This window comes from Nanorana parkeri, unplaced genomic scaffold (genome assembly GCF_000935625.1).
Source record: "Nanorana parkeri isolate BGI_ZX_2015 unplaced genomic scaffold, ASM93562v1 scaffold884, whole genome shotgun sequence".
Lineage (NCBI taxonomy): Eukaryota > Metazoa > Chordata > Amphibia > Anura > Dicroglossidae > Nanorana > Nanorana parkeri.
Genome location: NW_017307152.1, coordinates 433,062 through 455,842, shown reverse-complemented (window position 1 = coordinate 455,842; position 22,781 = coordinate 433,062). Strand labels below are relative to the sequence as shown.

Genomic DNA, 22,781 nt, shown 5'->3' with positions numbered 1-22,781 from the left:
GGCTTTTAGGGCTGACCCTCCCGTTCCTCTCCCAGCCTTGTGGGCTGCTGTATTAAGGAGCTGATGTTGAAACAGATTCAGGTACTGCACTAGCTGTAATGAGGACTTTTTTTTTTTTAGTAAATACATAACTGCATTAAATGGTTTTCTTTTTATACGAGTTCATAATACATGGTCTGTGCGATAAAGTCATGTGATTACGCCGTCACTCTGTGTAAGCTGACGCCATCAAACGAGAAATGAATTTACCAGGCCTATCTCAAATCCAACATCAGAACCGGTTATATTACATGCCATGCCCCTGGTTAATCTCTGTTATTAATACACCTTTCCAGATCAGATCGAACCAGTGATATTTCAGACTCTTCCACCTCAGTAGCAACAGACATGGCCGCCCTATTGTCCAGAATTACGTAGCTTGAAATACAGCATGGTCCTCGTAAAGGTCAGGGCTTTAAATGGCGCTGATGGAGGAAGAATCTGCGCATCTGCTGTATCATACCTAACACTTAAAACCTTTCAGAAATAAAAAAAAGCTAAAAGTTGGAAGAAAATGAAACGTCTTCCTCACTTTTTACATTCAAGCGGATGGTTCCCCTCTGACCTTGTAGCATTTCCATCAGTGGTTGAGATACGAGAGCCCTGCAAGCCCGACTTTGAAGTCTTCTTGCTTGAGAGGACCTGGTGAATTACATTTGGAGGAGAGGAGACATCAGAGGGTCATCACAGCCTCCATGAGGGTTAAAACTTAGTTTATGAAAGTCTGTTACTCAGTTTGCAGTCAGTCTCAGTGGAGACCAAAAGCAATTACTTTTGAATCAAGTCCATCTAAAATGTTCACCTCCTTTGAACCATGTAGTCCCTCGCTCTAAAGGGGCGACAGCAAGTACGTCCATTGTTTACACAGAGGTGGTTGTGTGAACATAGGCTTAGGACCTGCCAATCTATCTCAGACTGGTTTACCTATGTAGACTTCATCAGTTTTGCTTATTTTTGTTTCCTGCTGTGTATGGGTTAAAAAGGACATCTGTATGGTATTCTCACTTCCTGAAACAAAGGTGGTTCTTTCAGATCTGGAAATGACCCCTTTGATAGCTCAGAGCGAGACGGTCTATAAACTGCTAGGTAAAAAGCAATTGATTCCACCAATTTTGAGCGCTGGCCCATTTCTGATGTCTTGGCGGAATACAGGTCGAGGAAAGATTTTCCAGTTTGTTAGAAATCTCCTGCAATCTGGCAATTTGTTTCCTCTGCTGTAGTGCAGAGTATAGGTATGTGCTGCATTCACAATTGGGGTGATGGATACAGCAAGTCCCAGAGCTAAGACAAATATCTCCTCTACCCCTTTACCCTTTGCTCTTGGGTAGATGAACATCTGTGACCAGCCTTAAACTGATACCTGTGGTTCAACCAAGGCATAGGAATAAATCACTGCTCCTCCATGGCTCTAGCAGGGGAAAGACAGCCGGGTGCTCCCCAGTAGGAGGGCGTCCTGGCTCCACCCAAACAGGCACATAGTAAAGAAAAAATCCGGCCGCACTCCGTTCTATGCTAAATCAATATATTGAAAGTTCGTTAGTGACGAGTCCTGCCCGAGGTCCGCCCTTCTAACATGTTTCCCGCAATCCTGGGCTTAGTCTAAAGCTGGCCATACACCTATAGATTATCTGCAGATTTTCTATGATCAGATGGAAAAAGTGCAACAGATTCCTCCATCTACGCTAAACTGTGTGGATGAAGGAATCTCCCACTGGGCCAAGCTTCAGTTTCTTGCTACTCGGCCCTGCTGGCTCAAAACCTTTGAACAATCTGATTGGATGCAGGCATAGTTCAGGTATTTTGAGAGCCAGAGGGGATGACTAGAAAGATACTGAAGCTTGGCCCAGCGGGAGATTCCTCCATCCACACAGTGTAGCATAGAAGGAGGAATCTGTTGCACTTATGGTCCATCTGACCATAGAAAATCTGCATATAATTTATAGGTGTATGGCCAGCTTTTAGAGATAGTCATAAAGTCATGATACCTGTGGTTACTGACAAAGGCACAATACCACAACTGCACATCCAAGCATATGGCGTCTACACATAGCACAAGTCATAGACTGTGTTCCTTCACTACATCCATGGAGCCCCACAAATGTTATATAATTATGTTCTCCCCCAGCTTGGCCTGGAGATATGCTGCTAACACACTGAGCATTGCATTGTGGATGGCAGGTTAGGGGTAAGCTCTTCAATCAGGAATTAACAATGTTGGAGATTTGGGAGGTTCTCTAGCTACAGGACAGGGACCAGCACTAAGAATCAGGCTGTATATGCATCCCCCAGCTTTTGTGGCCATATCTCTTTTAATGCTATTGTCACAGATTAACTTGAATTTGGGGGGGGGGGGGGAATCATTACCCGCCCCCCAGCTTCCTGACTGGCCATGGAAGCCAGCTCTAAGGTGTATTCTGCATGCATGTTGTTAGCTCCCAAGTGCATGACTTTATATTTTTCTAGATTAAAATTCATCTGCCATGTTACTGGCCACATATAAGTGAAAAAAACACATGACTGTCTGCTTATAGTGGAGTTCAGCTTTAATCCCAGTGGTGACAGAGTTGGGAAGGACACAGATGTCATCAGGCCTGAGACCTTGGGGTTCTTGCGGGGCTCATAAAGCCAACATGTTAATGTGGATCAATGGTGGGGCCTTTATCTCTTAAATGATCAGATAGAGATTTATGACCCAGTTTGAGCTCCAGACAAACACCAGAATACACTATTCATATACATACATGGGAGCCTTTTTGCCTGCCATATGGTTTGTACTTTAGGCCACCTAGCCCTGAGATATACACTCTGTCAGTCAGCACAGCCAGGGTGGTAACTTCACATTTCTCAACTGCAGTTTATACAGTACAGCCTGATCTCCTCCCTTCCTCAAGTCAGTGACTGGACAATGCTGAAGCAGCTACTGACTTTATGATTAATACATTATTTAATTAACTGGGTTAATATACACTATATTACCAAAGGTATTGGGACACCCCTCCAAATCATTGGATTCAGGTGTTCTGTGAAATTTCCTTGCTACTAAATATTCCACGGTCACCTGTTAGTGGTATTATAACAAAGTGGAAGCAACTGGGAACAACAGCAACTCAGCCACGAAGTTGTGGGCCACGTAAAATGACAGAGCGGGGTCAGCGCATGCTGAAGCGCACAGTGCGCCGAAGTCGCCAACTGTCTGCAGAGTTAATAGCTACAGACCTCCAAACTTCGTCTGGCCTTCAGATTGGCACAACAACAGTGTGTAGAGAGCTTCATGGAATGGGTTTCCATGGCCGAGCAGCTGCATCCAAGCCTTACATCACCAAGTGGAATGCAAAGTGTGGGATGCCATGGTGTAAAGCACGCCACCACTGGACTCTAGAGGTGTGGAGACGTGTTCTCTGGAGTGACCAATCACACTTCTCTGTCTGGCAATCCGATGGACGTGTCTGGGTTTGGCGGTTGCCAGGAGAACGGTATTTGCCTGACTGCATTGTGCAAAGTGTAAAGTTTGGTGGAGGGGGGATTATGGTGTGGGATTGTTTCTCAGGGGTTGGGCTTGGCCCCTTAGTTCCAGTGAAGGGAGCTCTTAAGGCATCAGCATACCAAGACATTTTGGACAATTTCATGCTCCCAACTTTGTGGGAACAGTTTGGGGATGAACTCAACCCCATAGAACACCTTTGGGATGAATTAGAGCGGAGACTGCGAGCCCGACCTTCTCGTCCAACATCAGTACCTGACCTCACAAATGGTCAAACATTCCCACAGACACACTCCTAAACCTTGTGGACGCCTCCCCAGAAGAGTTGAAGCTGTTATAGCGGCAAAGGGCGGAGCCAACTCAATACTGAACCCTACGGACTAAGACTGGGATGCCATTAGAGTTCATGTGCGTCTAAAGGCCGGCGTCCCAATACTTTTGGTAATATAGTGTATGTCTGTTTATTCTCCGTTGCTTCTGTCAGCATGTTCCTTATAAGCATATATGCATGGCTTTTAGGGCTGACCCTCCCGTTCCTCTCCCAGCCTTGTGGGCTGCTGTATTAAGGAGCTGATGTTGAAACAGATTCAGGTACTGCACTAGCTGTAATGAGGACTTTTTTTTTTTTAGTAAATACATAACTGCATTAAATGGTTTTCTTTTTATACGAGTTCATAATACATGGTCTGTGCGATAAAGTCATGTGATTACGCCGTCACTCTGTGTAAGCTGACGCCATCAAACGAGAAATGAATTTACCAGGCCTATCTCAAATCCAACATCAGAACCGGTTATATTACATGCCATGCCCCTGGTTAATCTCTGTTATTAATACACCTTTCCAGATCAGATCGAACCAGTGATATTTCAGACTCTTCCACCTCAGTAGCAACAGACATGGCCGCCCTATTGTCCAGAATTACGTAGCTTGAAATACAGCATGGTCCTCGTAAAGGTCAGGGCTTTAAATGGCGCTGATGGAGGAAGAATCTGCGCATCTGCTGTATCATACCTAACACTTAAAACCTTTCAGAAATAAAAAAAAGCTAAAAGTTGGAAGAAAATGAAACGTCTTCCTCACTTTTTACATTCAAGCGGATGGTTCCCCTCTGACCTTGTAGCATTTCCATCAGTGGTTGAGATACGAGAGCCCTGCAAGCCCGACTTTGAAGTCTTCTTGCTTGAGAGGACCTGGTGAATTACATTTGGAGGAGAGGAGACATCAGAGGGTCATCACAGCCTCCATGAGGGTTAAAACTTAGTTTATGAAAGTCTGTTACTCAGTTTGCAGTCAGTCTCAGTGGAGACCAAAAGCAATTACTTTTGAATCAAGTCCATCTAAAATGTTCACCTCCTTTGAACCATGTAGTCCCTCGCTCTAAAGGGGCGACAGCAAGTACGTCCATTGTTTACACAGAGGTGGTTGTGTGAACATAGGCTTAGGACCTGCCAATCTATCTCAGACTGGTTTACCTATGTAGACTTCATCAGTTTTGCTTATTTTTGTTTCCTGCTGTGTATGGGTTAAAAAGGACATCTGTATGGTATTCTCACTTCCTGAAACAAAGGTGGTTCTTTCAGATCTGGAAATGACCCCTTTGATAGCTCAGAGCGAGACGGTCTATAAACTGCTAGGTAAAAAGCAATTGATTCCACCAATTTTGAGCGCTGGCCCATTTCTGATGTCTTGGCGGAATACAGGTCGAGGAAAGATTTTCCAGTTTGTTAGAAATCTCCTGCAATCTGGCAATTTGTTTCCTCTGCTGTAGTGCAGAGTATAGGTATGTGCTGCATTCACAATTGGGGTGATGGATACAGCAAGTCCCAGAGCTAAGACAAATATCTCCTCTACCCCTTTACCCTTTGCTCTTGGGTAGATGAACATCTGTGACCAGCCTTAAACTGATACCTGTGGTTCAACCAAGGCATAGGAATAAATCACTGCTCCTCCATGGCTCTAGCAGGGGAAAGACAGCCGGGTGCTCCCCAGTAGGAGGGCGTCCTGGCTCCACCCAAACAGGCACATAGTAAAGAAAAAATCCGGCCGCACTCCGTTCTATGCTAAATCAATATATTGAAAGTTCGTTAGTGACGAGTCCTGCCCGAGGTCCGCCCTTCTAACATGTTTCCCGCAATCCTGGGCTTAGTCTAAAGCTGGCCATACACCTATAGATTATCTGCAGATTTTCTATGATCAGATGGAAAAAGTGCAACAGATTCCTCCATCTACGCTAAACTGTGTGGATGAAGGAATCTCCCACTGGGCCAAGCTTCAGTTTCTTGCTACTCGGCCCTGCTGGCTCAAAACCTTTGAACAATCTGATTGGATGCAGGCATAGTTCAGGTATTTTGAGAGCCAGAGGGGATGACTAGAAAGATACTGAAGCTTGGCCCAGCGGGAGATTCCTCCATCCACACAGTGTAGCATAGAAGGAGGAATCTGTTGCACTTATGGTCCATCTGACCATAGAAAATCTGCATATAATTTATAGGTGTATGGCCAGCTTTTAGAGATAGTCATAAAGTCATGATACCTGTGGTTACTGACAAAGGCACAATACCACAACTGCACATCCAAGCATATGGCGTCTACACATAGCACAAGTCATAGACTGTGTTCCTTCACTACATCCATGGAGCCCCACAAATGTTATATAATTATGTTCTCCCCCAGCTTGGCCTGGAGATATGCTGCTAACACACTGAGCATTGCATTGTGGATGGCAGGTTAGGGGTAAGCTCTTCAATCAGGAATTAACAATGTTGGAGATTTGGGAGGTTCTCTAGCTACAGGACAGGGACCAGCACTAAGAATCAGGCTGTATATGCATCCCCCAGCTTTTGTGGCCATATCTCTTTTAATGCTATTGTCACAGATTAACTTGAATTTACCACAACGTTCCAGACAGCTATATCAGTCTGTAGAATTCTGGTTGAAGCGTAGCTATAACAGGAACGTATGAGGGATGATCAACTAGGGATATGTCAAAGCCAAACCCCAGTTACAAAAATGAGCTTAAAAATTGGCCAGAGGTTTTAAATATGAAAAATTAGCATTCACTGCAACACTCCCCCGCAGAAAGTTTTCTCTACAGCTGGCTGCTGGTCTTCTCCTCGGTAGAATGATTTAACCCACTTCCTGTGAGCCCAGACTGCCATGGACACTCCACATGGGATAGACTGGACTCCTGGCATAACACTGCAGAGACACTAGTGCCACTCCTTGCAGAAGTGGAAACTGCCCACTGTTTGAGCAGAAGAGGAAGGACCTCTGGGCATCATGTGAACAGCCAGGCGGCGTGCCGACGGGGAAGAGGGAGGTTCAAAGCGGAGTTCTGCTTAAAATGTATATGGTAAGCCCACATTTTTTGGGGGACAAAGCAGGGAAGGGTGAGAGCATCGGATGGGTGTTTATTGTGCTATTGGGGAGGATTCCTTTCACATTCACGACAGGAAGTGACAGAAGGCCTCTCCAACAGGGACGCTATATTGCCAAAAGTATTGGGACACCTTATATTCGGACTAAGACTGAGATGCCATTAGAGTTCATGTGCATGTAAATGCACATGAACTCTAATGGCATCTCAGTCTTAGTCCGTAGGGTTCAATATTGGGTTGGCTCCGTCCTTTGCCGCTATAACAGCTTCAACTATTCTGGGAAGGCGTCCACAAGGTTTAGGAGTGTGTCTATGGGAATGTTTGACCATTTGTGAGGTCAGGTACTGATGTTGGAGGAGAAGGCCAGGCTCGCAGTCTCCGCTCTAATTCATCCCAAAGCTGTTCTATCGGGTCAGGACTCTGTGCAGGCCAGTCAAGTTCCTCCACCCCAAACTCCCCCATCCATGTCTTTATGGACCTTGCTTTGTGCACTGGTGCACAGTCATGTTGGAACAGGAAGGGGCCATCCCCAAACTGTTCCCACAAAGTTGGGAGCATGAAATTGTCCAAATATCATGATATGCTGATGCCTTAAGAGTTCCCTTCACTGGAACTAAAGGGCCAAGCCCAACCCCTGATATACAACCCCACACCTTAATTCCCCTCCACCAAACTTTACACTTGGCACAATGCAGTCAGGCAAGTACCGTTCTCCTGGCAATACTATGTAACTATGTAACCGCCAAACCTAGACACGTCAATCGGACAGAGAAGCGTGATTGGTCACTCCAGAGCAAAACAAACGACAAACGCACTCAACAATTTGTTACCAGTTATACAGTAAGGTGCACACGAAATGGGCTTTGAATAGTAAAACAGCAGAAAGGCATCATGGCACACTCACAAAACCAGCATGTAAAACAACATGTCTCACCACTAAGGATAATGACAGAGGTTTGGATACACGTCTTCAGCCGAGGATGTGTAAGCCGCACTGCCGTGCCTTTCTGCTGTTTTACTGGTCACTCCAGAGAACACGTCTCCACTTTTCTAGAGTCCAGTGGCGGCGTGCTTTACACCACGGCATCCCACGCTTTGCATTGCACTTGGTGATGTAAGGTTTGGATGCAGCTGCTCGGCCATGGAAACCCATTCCACGAAGCTCTCTACGCACTGTTGTTGTGCCAATCTGAAGGCCACACGAAGTTTGGAGGTCTGTAGCTATTGACTCTGCAGACAGTTGGTGATGGTGACTTCTGTGCACAGTGCACTTCAGCATGTGCTGACTCCGCTCTGTCATTTTACGTGGCCTACCATTTCGTGGCTGAGTTGCTACTGTTCCCAGTTGCTTCCACTTTGTTATAATACCACTAACAGGTGACTGTGGAATATTTAGTAGCAAGGAAGTGTCACGGAACACCTCAATCTAATGATTTGGAGGTGTGTCCCAATACTTTTGGCAATATAGTGTATTTTATCCAAGTGACATAGGGTTAAAATGTCTGATATTGTATTACTGTTCTTACATTCCTGTCCAAGTGAGAACTGCACCCCTCATTTCACAGTGACAGGTAGTATGAGAACATCTCCCCAATAGTGTCACCAACAGCCATTTGCCTGCCACCATATTCATAAGAGCACCACTGTCTTGTCTTGTATATGAGCTGCATTAAAAGCCAATTAGTCACTTAGAAGTCACTCAGCTTACCAGTGCCCACCCTTATGGTAGCTCCATAGGAAATTCTCTACCTTACAGTATCACCCGTATGCGTGCTCAGCTTCTGGAATACTACAATTCCCACATGTCCTGCCAAAGGTATGTTAGGCCGTCCAGATCCTCATGCGTGGTAAGACTGCAAATTACCAATAGCTGACTTATCTGCAGAATATCACCCTTATTGCTTGAACAGCAGTATTTTTCCACTCAAGAAGAACCACGAGCCGTATTTACCCTAGAAATTGATATTGACAAAGTTTAATAAATGTTTTACAGGAAGAAGGCATTACAGCCCCTAGAGGAAGGTCTGTACTCTGCGTTATTCTAGCAAGCGGTTGAAGCCTGTCCCAATTACCCACTATAGAATAATAGGCAGGAGATCAGCAGCCGCTCAGCACGTCTAGCTTAAAAGAAGGTCAGAATTTAGGACAAGCTCAATAAAGGTTAGGCAAACATTAACATGGGTCGAAAACACATCACTTGTACAAAGCACAGTCTTTTCATTAACCACATTCAGTCTTAAAGGAGAAAAGTCATTTAATTTGCTGGTCGGGGGATATATGTCTTATGCTTTGTACAGTACGATATCATTATAACATTCTTCTGACATTAGGAAAGTATCATCATTGCAGACCATGCTTAAAGTAAATCTGTCAGAAACCTGGGCACTACAAACTGATCACATACTGAGACAATGCACGAGTAGACATTTACAAGAGGAGTCTATCAACTCTATCACTAGAAGGAATGTTCCTTACAAAGGTCCCCTTTAAAGAAGACGTTGAATACCTCTTCTGCTGCCTGTGCCACTAAGCTCTACTGTATTGAAAGACGCACTGCCACCAGGAAGACTCCTCAGAAACCAACACTTCTAGGAGTGGCATATTCCTGGTCTTCTGCTGCTCTCTCTTACAGCAGTGGTTCTCAACCTTTCTAGGGCTGGGACCCCTTGGTAACATTTGCCAGGTTGTAGTGACCCCCAATGGTAAAATTTAGGAATGCACCAATACTAGTATCTGTGTGGGCTCTCGGGTGGCCAGTGTGGGCTCATGTGAGCTCAATGAGGCTCTCTCGCGGTCAATGGGGCTCTCTCGCGGTCAATGGGGCTCTCTCGCGGTCAATGGGGCTCTCTCGCGGTCAATGGGGCTCTCTTGCGGTCAATGGGGCTCTCTGGTGGCCAGTGTGGGCTCTCTGGTGGCCAGTGGGGCTCTTTGGTGGTCAAGCCGTCATTCAACTCCCCTCACTCCCACTCGCTCCCCTCTCTTTGATCCTCCTCAGCTGCCGGTGCTGCAGCGCCATCTAGCGGCGCGGTCGGAGAACTGACACTGCTGCTCTAGGAGTGGCTGAGGAGCCTCTCACCTAGTGCAGTACAAAGCATGTGGTGACCCCCTCAACAGTGGGTTGTGACACACTTTTGGGTCGCGACCCACAGGTTGAGAACCACTGTCTAAGAGGCTGTTCAATCCTTCAGCCTCTAAGTCACCACTGTGTCTCGTAGTAATGTAGGGGTTGGCTGGAGGAACCACAGAGCACAGCAGGGGAACAGTATACTGACACTCATGAAAGTATCAGTTCATAGAGAGTCTTTAGGTGGCACTTTTATTTTTCAATACAGCAGCAATGGTCAGCAGGAGAGGTATTTACTATGTTTGTTGCAGATAAATTTTCCGTTATAGAGGACCTTTACCCATATCTTTAAAATAACAACAACCACACCTTCAGAAATGTCTATCTACAAACACATACTTCTAGATCATTCCAGGCTTTGTATCCTTTGTATTGTTTCCCTTTTCTTCCCCAGTCTTCTGGCAGTGGCCCATGTTTACTAAGGCCAGATTGCTAGATCTACTTTTACTTCCTGGATTTCCGGCACATGTGACTAGGACATGTGACCATGCACATCATCTCAGGGGAGGAAAATGCCTTTCCCTGAGATCTTGTGAGATTACAGATGAGATTTCCCAGCAATGCTCTGCTGATGACAAGGCAATCCCAGTGTGCATTGCTTTGCCAAACTGAAGTCATTTTGCCCTTTTCAAAGCAGGAAGTGAATGTTCTACAAGTGTAAGTATTTCACAATCGCAGCATTTTACACCTGACATGTCTATGTTATTATTAATCATCATACATAGAGGGATGCGTTGGTCAAATTAGATTTTTGAGTGTGAAGGTCCGCTTTAAGAATTAGTTAGAGTTGCATTAAACAGCCAGCTTTTAATTTTACAAAGTATCTAAAAAAAACCTCAGGTTCCCAAATGTACACAGGGGCTCAGTCCAGGCTAAGTCCAGAGTCCTATATAGGGACAACAGTCACCGTAGTATATGATCAGGCCCCCTGCCAGGACCCGTCTGATTCCAGGCCCCTCCCTGCATTGTTGTACTGAAGCTTAGAACCATGCAGAGCACACTAGAGGAATAATGACCTGGCAGGCAATCTGCTGATGACCAGAACAGTAATGTTGTCCCATGTGTCACCTGTGCTTGGTGACATTATCTGCAATGTCATATTATCAACTGCAAGCAGTGCATGGAGAAGCATCAGCAGTTTCTCTGTTTGCCATGCAAGCACTTCTCCACTGAAACAATCCAAGGAATCAGGCGGCCGCTATGGGGCCCGGCCAGATGCTGTGCGGGCCGCCTGGGTCGCTATGGGATCCTCTGCTGGTGGCTTTATCTGGCGGCTGAAGACGAACACGCTGCTGTTCAGATCACTGACAGTAATCTGTGCAGCAACGCATTCCTCTTCACAGAGTCAATGAGAGCCAGCAGCGGCAGTGGAGGAGGGGCCCGCGGTCGGCAGCAGGGGAGGAGGCGGGGCCGGTGATGAAGGAGGCGGGCCCGGCGATGGAGGAGGCGGGGCCCATGAGCAACCGTGGAGGAAGAGGATGCGGACAGGTAAGGAGTGCAACCAGCCCACCTGAGGGTGACCCTGCATAGCCCACCAAGTTCACCCTCAGGTGGGATCTCGAGTAGGCTCTGCAAGGGGTATAACTAGAAATCACGGGGCCCCATACAAAATTTTGCTATGGGGCCCTGTGATTTCTAGTTACGCCCCTGCAAGGAATTGAAAGTTTCACTAACAGATAATAGTAAGTGCCATAGGACATTAAAGATGAACCCCTGTCCAGAATTGGCACCAAGGTAATATATACTGTGTGTATAGATATATATACATATACATAGTTTTAATCATGCCACTGCTGGGAGCAGCTCTACCCTTGGATCGCCATTAGGTATGCCAGTAAGCCTAGATTTATTCCACCTTGTCCATGGTTGCTTTATTGGGGATGTAAAAGTCAGGGCAGGGTCGGAGCTCCCTACCCCCCTACCCCTCCCCCAACCTTTTCTGGAATAGGGGCATTTAGGAAATATAAAACGTTTTTCTAGCAGTCAGGAAGAAGCTTTACTTCTTGAGTAACATCAATCCTCTTTATGACTGGCGTTCTTGAATCATGAAATCTGGGCCAACGAACTTCAATCGCCCCAAGTCAGAAAGACAAACACGCTGCAGCTACTTAATAAAGAGAACGTACATATGTTATGCCCCAAGGATGCCTTGCCCTTGCCATAAACAGTGTCTTCATTTGTATGATTGTATACATTCATATATGTTTTACAATGACTCCAGATATGTTAAGATTCCACTTATCTGGTCTCTTGAGGAATTGCCCAGAGGCTATATATAGTCATTCATGACACCTTGTGTAATGTCACTCTGAAGTTTGTTTTAAAGGGGATCAGTTGTGAAGTGGCTGAAACTTATTCTTGTGCTTTCTAGACTGTGTGTTATAGCAAGCGGTGGATTCAGCCCGTAGTTCCAGGAGAACATCTGCACCTCAGGGTTCCTCAAAGTGTATCTAAACCCAAGAACAAAAATGGAATACATAGCAGCCGGCATACCTGTCCTTAGATGTGGTGGCTGCATCAGTTTTCTTTGTTTAAGCTTTTACTCCCTTTATTTTCACCTGGTGACACTGCAAGTAACACAACTCCTGTCCTGGGGTGACAGTACTCAGCTAATGCAATGTATCTATAGAGAAGCATTGTGTCAGGAACCAGATCTGAACCCAGGGCCTCTGCTGTAGCTGGCAGGGGTTCTACCTGCTGAGCCACCTTAGATAGCTCCTTGCCTGATCTCCTGTGTAATATCCCAGGTAAACCTAGTTTCTGTTGAACTCTGAACTCCTTGCTCCTCCCCTGAACTTCCTAAGCCACGCCTTTGCACTTCCTGTTTGCCAGATTATTGTGCTCCTTCCAATATCTTGCTTCCTTGCTCCTCCTGTGATACAATCCGCTCATACTGCTACCCATGTACCGACCTTTGGCTGCTGATTCACCGACTACGCTCATCGTCTTCCATACTGGATACCTTTCAGTTATAGAGGACCTTTACCCATATCTTTAAAATAACAACAACCACACCTTCAGAAATGTTTAGTAATGACAATCTACACATACCACATACCTCTAGATAATTGCCGGCTTTGTATTCTTTGTATTGTTTCTCTTTTCTTCCCCAGTCTTTTGAAAGTGGCCATGTTTACCAAGGGCAGATTACTAGCTCACCTATTACTTCCTGGATTTCTGGCACATGTGACTAGACATGTGACTAGGACATGTGACCGTGCACATCATCTCAGGGGAGGTAAATGCCTTTCCCTGAGATCTCGTGAGATTATAGATGAGATACCTGAAACCTTTGGCTACTGACCTCGGCTTGATCTCTGACGACGCTTCTGCCTGCTCCTTATACTACCCTCGGCTTGTGTACCGAACTCGGCCTGTTTGACTACGACTTTGCCTGCTGTTTCAGCTACTGGACTCCGAGCCTGATCCAGATCGTGACACATTGTTGTCACCCTAGGGCAGGAAGTGAACCAAAGAACACCTCTCCCTTTCCTCACCGCCCTATATAAGAGCAAGGTGCTCTTTAGTTCACAGAAGCAAAATGGTCACGGCTAACAATAGTGCTTGAGATAATATTGGACAGTACACAGGACACAGAACAGCAAAGGATTTCTGTCAGGATCAACATTTAATTACTAAAAAGGGAAGACAAAAAGCTTCCAATGGTATATTGAACATTGATCATTGTTAGGGGTTCACATACACGTTAGATTTTCAGGATACAGAAAAATGAACTCCACGTACAGAGGGGTCCTATTTTATGACAACCCACAGCTCATTAACGTCCATTAGGAAGCATTGGGCTTTGTGGGCCTCAATCTTTTTTTGAAGGCATCCTAGTCAAGGTGATCTGGGTAGGTGCTGGATGCCATGGATACTCATAGAACTAAATAGTATCTTTTGCAACATCTCTTTTAACAGTCAGTTCATCTCAGGAGTCTGCTCCTTATGGAGAGTGCACTACTCCATTGTACGTAAAGGAGGAGCAGAATCTTGCCATTGGTAGTCCTCAAGAGATGTAAGATATCACTAGCTGCTTATGACAGTCAGCCTCCACCCATAACAGGCCCTTCCAAGAGATCCATGGGAGGCCGGTGTTCTATCAAAGTTTGTGACTGCGTTAGAATGTGTGACCGGTGACGTGGTCACACATTTTAACATAATCCCGCCCAGTTTTTTGGCGGTGGAATGTGTGACTGGTCACGTGGTCACACATTTTACGGGGTTAAAATATGTGGCCAGTGTTCTATCAAAGATTGTGACTGGGGTGCAATGTGAGATCGCGGTCACAAAGTCGGATAGAAGTGACATTTCAGGACCGATCAGCTGTTCCAGGGCAGATCGGTTCTCCTGCACATAACATCTGCGTTCCTGATCTGCCCTGGAACAGCTGAGAAAGCTTGGAATTCTACACCTTTTTGCCGGTCACATATTTAAATCCCGGAAAAAATGGGCGTGACTACGTTAAAATGTGTGACCACGCGACTGGTCACACATTTTAACGCAGTCACAGACTTTGATAGAACACCGGCTTTACATGTATTGGATGCTCTCTATGATCCACTGGTGTCACCATCTCCCACTTTCTAAGACAGTTTTGTCTATATTTGCTCTGGCGTGCTGTCTCTCTCTGTACTCAAACGGCACCGGGATAAGTCCCCTCTCTCCCATCAACAATAATTAGCCTTGTAAGACTAATGGAAAAAGTCATGTCTAATTACCCCGTTGAAGGCCCAATTATACTATCAACGATTGCGGCCTTTAAGCTAATAACGAGGGGGAGCCGTCTCATTTGCATAGCATTAAGTTAATTGACTTGGTAGCTTCGGGGCGGATGCTGCTACAGATAGCAAGATTTCATTACCGAACGGATAATGATGACTGGAGACTAGACCGTTCACCTGTCAGTTTTATTAATTAACGGCTATCTTGTTACCCGCGGTGTCAGGCCTCTCCATAAACGCACTTGCTCCTTCTAGACCCCCCGAGCTTTTATTTTACTCTTAATGAAAACTGAGATAACTGTGCTAATTGTGGCTTGTAATTAATTATAAAGGGAAGGCTGCTCTTCTAATGTAGCTTTACTCCCGGACGGGGCCAGCAGCTGTTTGTGAATAGGCCAAAGGACATTACCAGCTTCTTGTCAATCTTCTGCTAATGCAAACAGGTCTCGTTTTCCAGAGAGATCAGATCACCGCCGGAGCTTGGAATGTACAAGAAATATCTATCCTGCCAGCGGCCTATGTGTTCATTTCATGCCATGCCATTCAAAACTGCAAATACACACAAGGGACACCCACTGCCGGGCTGGGGGGTCTGGTTCTCTTATCTGTTATTATCCTTAGTGGTGAGACAAGTTGTTTTACATGCTGGCTTGTGAGTGTGCCATGATGCCTTTCTACTGTTTTATGGTTCTCTTATCAATCTGGAATCTGTCTGTCCGTCCATCAATCTATCTATCTGTCTGTCTATCTGTCTCCTATCCATCCATCCAACTATCTATCTCCTATCTATCATTTATATATTATATTGTATCTATCTATCTATCTATCTATCTATCTATCTCCTATCCATCTATCTCCTATCCATCTATCTATCTCTATCTATCTATCCATTTAAATATCTCCTATCTATCTGTCTATTGTATTCTATCTATCGCATGTATTCTATCTATCTATCTATCTATCTATCTATCTATCTATCTATCTATCTATCTATCTATCTAATCTATCTATCACATGTATTCTATCTTTCAGGTAGCTAGTGAAACCAATTACCACCTACCAGGAACTCTATTGGTGAGATCTCTGTGCTGATCTCCTGGGTCTGCACACCTGTTGTGGCCATTGTGAGGGGCTCCCACCATTCATGCTCGATTTTAAAGGAGCATCATGGGGGTCAGTGTTTTTCCCCATAGTTCTCCTCATAACTAGCGTCCTCCTGTGACCCAAAGCTCAGTATATCGCGAGCTACTGCTTGCGCTATACTGAGACCGCCGCAGCCAGGACGGATCCCAACAATACTGTCGAGATCCACCCAGCTGTGTGAGTGACAGCTGGCTCTGCCTATCTAGAGGCAGAGCCAGCTGTGCCCGCCCCCTCTCCCGTCCGTTCCGCCAGTTAGTGCTGGAGGTTCGGACAGGGGTGGGGGGACCTTGCAGGGAGCCGTGACTGACTGTCACGGCTCTCTGCAGGGAGATGATTGAGAAGTGGGCGAGCGACGGTATATGTTCGCTCACTTCCTGATCTTTGGAGCTGACGTGTGGCAGTTTCATTGTCCGTGACCAATCTAGGACAATATAGCTGAACTGGAAAGTGAGCTGAATGGAGAATTTTTCCGGATCCGCTATGCTATTCTAGATTGTTCCCTTCTCCTGCCTTCTCCAAACTCTTCACACAGTGGCGTCACAAGGGGGGTGCAGCCCGCTACCAGTGGAGGGGTAACACCAAAATGACTGACTGTCATTTTGGTGTCACCCCCTATGAAAAGTCGGGCACTCGGTCACGGACTGAGAGCCCGACAGTGTCAGGAGAGAGGAGGGGACCCTCTCTGCCAGCGTTCATCACCAAGATGACCGCCGGCAGGCGTCAATAAGACGCATGTGCGATGATGTCTCCGCCCCCGGGTGACACCCAGCCTCAGGACGCCCCTGTCTTCACCCTTTTGTGAATAGCCCTGTTAGTGTATAATCAGAGAAAACCTAATATTATAGCAATCAGGAAATCCAGAGATTTAGACAATTGAAGGTATTATTATTATTAGTATTATACGGGATTTATAGAGCGCCAACAGTTTGCGCAGCGCTTTACAATATAAGGAAGACATTACAATCACAATACAAGACAAGTTGGTAAGGAGGGCCCTGCCCCTGAGGGCTTACAATCTAAAAGGGAGGGAGAGGTGATACATGAGGAGGTAGCTGTGTGGGGATGAATTGTTTGAGAACGTGATGGTATAAGCAAATCTCAACCTTTCCTGTAAAAGTCAAGCTTGGCTCCACCCCTTGATCCATCCCTATTGGTCTCTCAATGTGATGAGCAGGCTCACTGACCAGTAGGAAGTCTTAGGAGGCAGGAAGGCCGAGCTATACTATTTCTGTCAAGGTTGAGAATTGCATTTCCCTTCAGCTGTATATCTCTGAACCTGCGGACTGGTCAGGTGTGAGGAATTCTCTGGAAGTAACCTCTGCCGTTGCCTTTCTCCATCACATGACCAGAGTTACGTGACAGGGCCACTTTAAATAACGGCAGTTTCTGTCAAAAAATTTGCATCCCTCCTCCCAACCCCGTAAAGCCATCTCTCGCAATGAGTGTCAGCTAGATGTAAAACAAAATACTATCGTATGCTGTTGCCTTTAATCATGTAATTGCAGAGTGACATTTAACACGGAGGCTTCGTGTTACCTCTCCACCTTAATGAAGAGCAGAGGGTTCGCTACGTCGCACCCCTCCCCTCCCCCCCAGACTGGCCGGCCTACCAAGCAAAGAGCACTTTAACTACACCGAAGTTTGGCCAGGCTTCTACATATTACAGCAGCAACACGAACACATACAATTGAAGTATTTGAAAGCCATCAAATATGCATGGCTATCGGTGACAGCCCCATAAAGTCAGGCAATTAGCCGGGTAATCCGAGCCCATCGCAAGCCAGCCCGCGGTTCTCTATTAGTTAAATGCATTTTGTAGGTCCTCATTCCATCAAATCAACTAACACTTCCTTTAATTGGCTGATAAATTATACAGCCGGCCGCATTATAATTTAATAAGTCGTAAACATTCCATGGGCCCGCTGTAAAGTCTATATCGCGCTCATTAATTCCTTAATTTCAGCTGATGGAAGGGGAGATGGAACGAGCGTGCTTGTACAGTCAGCCTCGGGCTATGGAATAAGGAAAAAGAATCCAGGGGAAGGGGGGGAGGGGGTCCTTTAAGGATTTTTTTTTTTAACATCTGTGTTGGAAACTCAATCTGTGGGCTGTCAACAGTAGCAGGCACCCCCCCTCCTCTTCCATCTCCCTATTCAATGGACGCTAGTTTGTGTCCTCCCGTTACCCTTAGGAGAACTATGGGGAAAAGCATACTTCCTTATATACTGTATATGTAACCTAAGTGTTAGATGGACGTACGGACAGACAGATGGATAGCGATGTCTGTCTGTCTGTCTGTCCACTGATCTAGCCAAAAACCAATCAGATGAAGTCACTGTCATTGATCTATCACTCTGTCTGTCTGTGTTCCTCTCTCTGTGTTTTAGTCACAGCCTTCTCTGTACAAAAAAAAAAAAAGCAAAGAGCAGTGAAGAAGTACAGTAACCCAAAGCAGCCAATCAGAAAACATCTTTCAAACACCCCACTCTACTATACTGCAGTGTGATTGGCTGTCCCCAGCAGTCGATGATGCTCTGTCCCAGGTCCTGGAATGAGCCGTGTGCCTCCTTGTGCTGTAGCATGCTTGGAGAAATCATTGTCTCCGTGTCTCTTTCCTTCCTCGGCATATAGATCTCAGTGCACTAATCACATCCCTTCATGTGTCTCCCGGCAGGGTTTTCTTCCTGGATATCCCAGACGATGTTGCTGTGGAGCGCCTGTCTTTGCGGATGACAGATCCGGTCTCCGGAGAGAGGTTGGTTGACAGTTATTGTTTCAGGGAAAGTCTCATCAAATCGATCCGCACAACAACATTTGCACTGATTATAATAAGTCTGTACACGACATGAGCGGAGTCTGGCCGCCGCGGATGAACGTTCCCGCCGGTGGCCGCTTCCGCAAATTAAACTGGAAGGAATCTTTCACTTTTCCTGTATTTACTAAGAAGCGCAGCCAAGGATGAACTTCTGTCCTAAACAGGAGAAATGATTTGAATATAGTTGTGAGGAAACGTATTTTAATCCCATTTAGAGATCTTTATGACACCCTGACACAGTTTACTGCACTGAGGTTTTGCTTTTTGGCTTGTGGGGGTAGAATTTGCTTTATTTTTTATCTTTTGTACTTCACCGCCGGGTCTCATCCAACTCAGGTACATGGCAGGTTGGTCTTTTTTGGCAGTCTTGATGTAAGATTGTGTTCCAGGAGTACCGGACCGTTATATGGCGCATATCTTCCCTTTAACGGACACGTAGTGTACCCTAGCTTAGTCTTATTTTGAAGAAGAACTCCGGGCTGTTCACTATAGCCCGTACTTAGTCACTATAGCCCGTACTTAGTCACTATAGCCCGTACTTAGTCACTATAGCCCGTACAGCTCCCAAAGCTGGCCGAGCAGAAGGCATATGCTTCGGCTCTACTGAGCCGAAGTGAATCCCGAAGCGGGCCGAAAGCCTCACAACTGACAGCTGGGCGGAGCCCAGTTGCAATGACAGGTCAGCGTCCCCAGGACACCTGGGGACGCTGAACTGTCATTAAACTATGATAACTTGGCGGAGCCGGCCATGACGCCGAGTTGTTATTTATTGCCCAGGACCTACTGGAGGACTCTAGCAGGTCCCGGCCAATAGGAAGCAGTTCGGCGGAGCTAGCAGTGCTGTCACTGCTAGCTCCGTCCAATTGTTTCTTTCTTTTTTTTACATTATTTTTTTTTAAATTGATAATTTCTTTACATTTGTAAACATTTTTTTTCTTTTTTTCCCCAACTTTTTTTATTGTTTTTCTACCACGGAGGTACCGAGCAGAATAGCCTGAGCCAAATGCCGCTCGGCGGCATTCGGCTATTCACTCAATGCTGTTCGGCCCCTATGAGAATGGACCGAACAGCAGCGAGTAGCCTGCTGGAGCTTCAGCTCAGCGATCAGGATGTTGGATCGGCTGAGTCGAACTCCTTCTGCACTTCAGCTCAGCCAAACATGCCGAGCATGTTTGGCTGAACCGAAGCCAGCCGATGTACGGCCGTTATCAGCCGTACCAGCCAGAAGTGAATAGCCGAGCAGCGCTCGGCTCACTTCACTGCGGGTCGGTTATTCACTCGGCTGCGTTCGGCAGCTTTGTGAATAACCCTGTAATTGTAAGACATTAAACACCTTTCATTGTGATGCCCCTGGAATGTTTATAACCAATCTAAACTAAGTACAATTGGCATTTAAATAAAAAATGTTTCTCTGTGTAATTTATATTAATATGTGTACATGGGAGCAAGCTTGTTTGTTCATTACATATGCAGACTGTGCTTCCTGTTTTAACAGTGCTGAACAATGATGACCAGGGCTTGAAAACAGACGAGCGAGGGCGGAGCCCAACGAGCAGCTTCCCGGCCGCCCGTTGTAATTACACGGCCGGCCGGGAGCTTTACATTCAAGCGATCGAGCGTCTCTATAGACGCTCGATCACTTGCATCAGCAGCTGTCACTGCCGTTGCCGGTCCCGAGATCCGCTGTGCCCGATGCGGCCGGGACCGGCACGTCTCTGTGACAGGAGATCAAAGGGAGTTCCGTACCTGAACTCCCTTTGATCTCCTCTCCAGTCCCGGAATGCAGGAAGTGATGTATGTTACATCACTTCCTGCATTCAGTGTCACTCTTCGGCTACAGAAGCTGATGAAGCAGATCTGTGCTTCATCAGCTTCTCTGGGGGTCCCTAGGTGACATTAGTGGTCTTGGTAGGGTTGCCACCTTTTCTTCAAGCGAAACCCGAACACTCTAGGAACACGTGGACATTTTTTTGGGAGAAGGAATCGTAGCTTATTCATATATAAATAGCGCCAAACAGTCATATGTAAAAATCACAGTTTAAACTATTTTCAGTGGGGGGTCAGTGGCCCCTGTCTTAATTTTGGTGGCCCCTGTCTGCTTGACATCTTGTGTCCGGGTTTCTGCTGCCATGAAACCCGGACACAGCATTCAAAACCCGGACTGTCCGGGTGAATCCTGGACAGGTGGCAACCCTAGGTCTTGGAGACCCCTGATGTCTTCATAAAGAGCACCTGTCATGTAAATTGGCTATCCCATAGTGGGCTCCTTAGCCCTCCCCCCATGTGATAGCAATAAGGTTGTGTAAAAAAAAAAGTAATACAAAAATTAAAGAATCATAAAAAATAAAATAAAGCATTAAAAAAATGTAAAAATAAATATTTTTTTAATGCCCTCCGCCCCCCACATACACACGCAGATATGCGTCGGGTGCGCCTACGTGCGAAAACAACGATTGCGCCTATTCTGCCGCGCATGTTACATATAACCGCGAACGTCGGAGTGAGTGCAATAATGCCATTAATCACTGATAACACAAAACTGATGAGTGGTAAAAGCGTTTTAAGCGTCGCCTATGGCCAATTTTCAGTGTTGTAATTTTTTTTCGATTTTGAGGGCGCACGCAATTTTAAAGCTTGAAATGTTTGGTGTCTATTTACCCGACGTGACCCCGTCTTTTATATTTTACTAAAAATATGGGTAAGAATAAATGTTTTTAACATAACGTAGGGAAAACATTTTTCTATTCTAAATTGACAGTACTTTTTTTCATTATATAGTAAAAAAAAATAACAATCCCCCCCAGTGATGATTATATACCTCAAAAAAGAAAGCTCTATCTGTCCCCAAATGTTAACATAAATTGCAAGGCTATAGTCCGGTCATGCTGACTGGTGACATTTTTGACTGACTGGTGAGACACCCTAAAATTTTTCAAGCCCTGATGATGACACTGTATTGCTCTTTCCCTCCATCCGCCTGCACTTATTGTTTGGAATCAGTAGAATGTCCTTGTGGCTTATCCTGCAATCTCAGCAGTTGTATTACAATGATAAAATGCTGCAGCAATGAGCAGGTAGGAATGTAAAAGTAGCAACAACACTTTCAATGATACTTGTATTGACGTATTACATAAGTCACGGTTGCCTATTTGTTCAGGTATCACGGCCTCTACAAGCCGGCCCCGAGAGTAGAGGTACACCAGCGTCTTCAGCAGAACCCGAAGGACTCGGAGGAGACGGTACAGACGAGCTTAGACATGTATTACGCTAATGCCGAGGAGCTGGAGGAATTTTATCAAGATGTCATTCACGTTAACGCTGATCAAGACCCATACACGGTCTTTGAGTTCATTGAGAGCTGCATTGTCAAGCCCCTTCCCATGAGCCTCCCCGGGGACCCTCCGTCTCCCTAATCACTGGCAGCACATACAGCGCTCCCTATTAGCTGAAATGAGCTAGCGCTGATCCAGAGGTTGTGTTTTTTATTCCACCCAAGGCTGCCAAGTTTCTGCACTCTCAGTGCCAGTAAGTTCAGCCGTGTCGCTGTGGAACACTTACCTCAAATACAAAGAGACGCTGTTCTCTTAGATTCCTCACAGTGTATTTCAAGGGGAATTAAATCTTTTATTTGACTGACTTCCATATTTGATTTATTGTCAATTTCTTTTCTTCTTTATTGTTATTATTATTGTTATTACAGGTATTTATATAGCGCTGACAATTTAAGCAGCACTTTACATAGTTGCACATTCACATCAGTCCCTACCCTCAAGGAGCTCACAATCTAAGGTCCCAATCTCACATACATACATAGAGGGCCAACTTAGACAGGAGCCAATTAACCTACCAGCATGTCTTTGGAGTGTGGGAGGAAACCGCAGTACACCCACACAAGCACAGGGAGAACATGCAAACTCCTTACAGATAGTGACCTGGCTGGGATTTAAACCAGGGACCCCCAGTGCTGCAAGGCAGAAGCACTAACCACTAACCTTTCTGTAGACCACACAATCATGGCATCACCCAAGGGTGATTGTCTTTTACACACCTCATTATCCTAGGCACACTTTCATGTCT

The 22,781-nt window shown here is 45.8% G+C and overlaps 1 protein-coding gene across 1 annotated transcript in view; it reads left to right on the top strand.

Moving 5' to 3' along the window:
* The window catches only part of AK8 (adenylate kinase 8), a 109,920-nt gene extending 87,608 nt beyond the window's left edge, over nucleotides 1–22,312 (top strand). Inside the window, exons 12-13 of the mRNA XM_018565759.1 lie at nucleotides 18,564–18,644; nucleotides 21,862–22,312. Coding sequence (XP_018421261.1) covers nucleotides 18,564–18,644; nucleotides 21,862–22,117 — 337 coding nt within the window. The 3' untranslated portion in view covers nucleotides 22,118–22,312. The remainder of the gene's footprint in view (nucleotides 1–18,563; nucleotides 18,645–21,861) is intronic.
* Nucleotides 22,313–22,781: the final 469 nt, after the last annotated feature.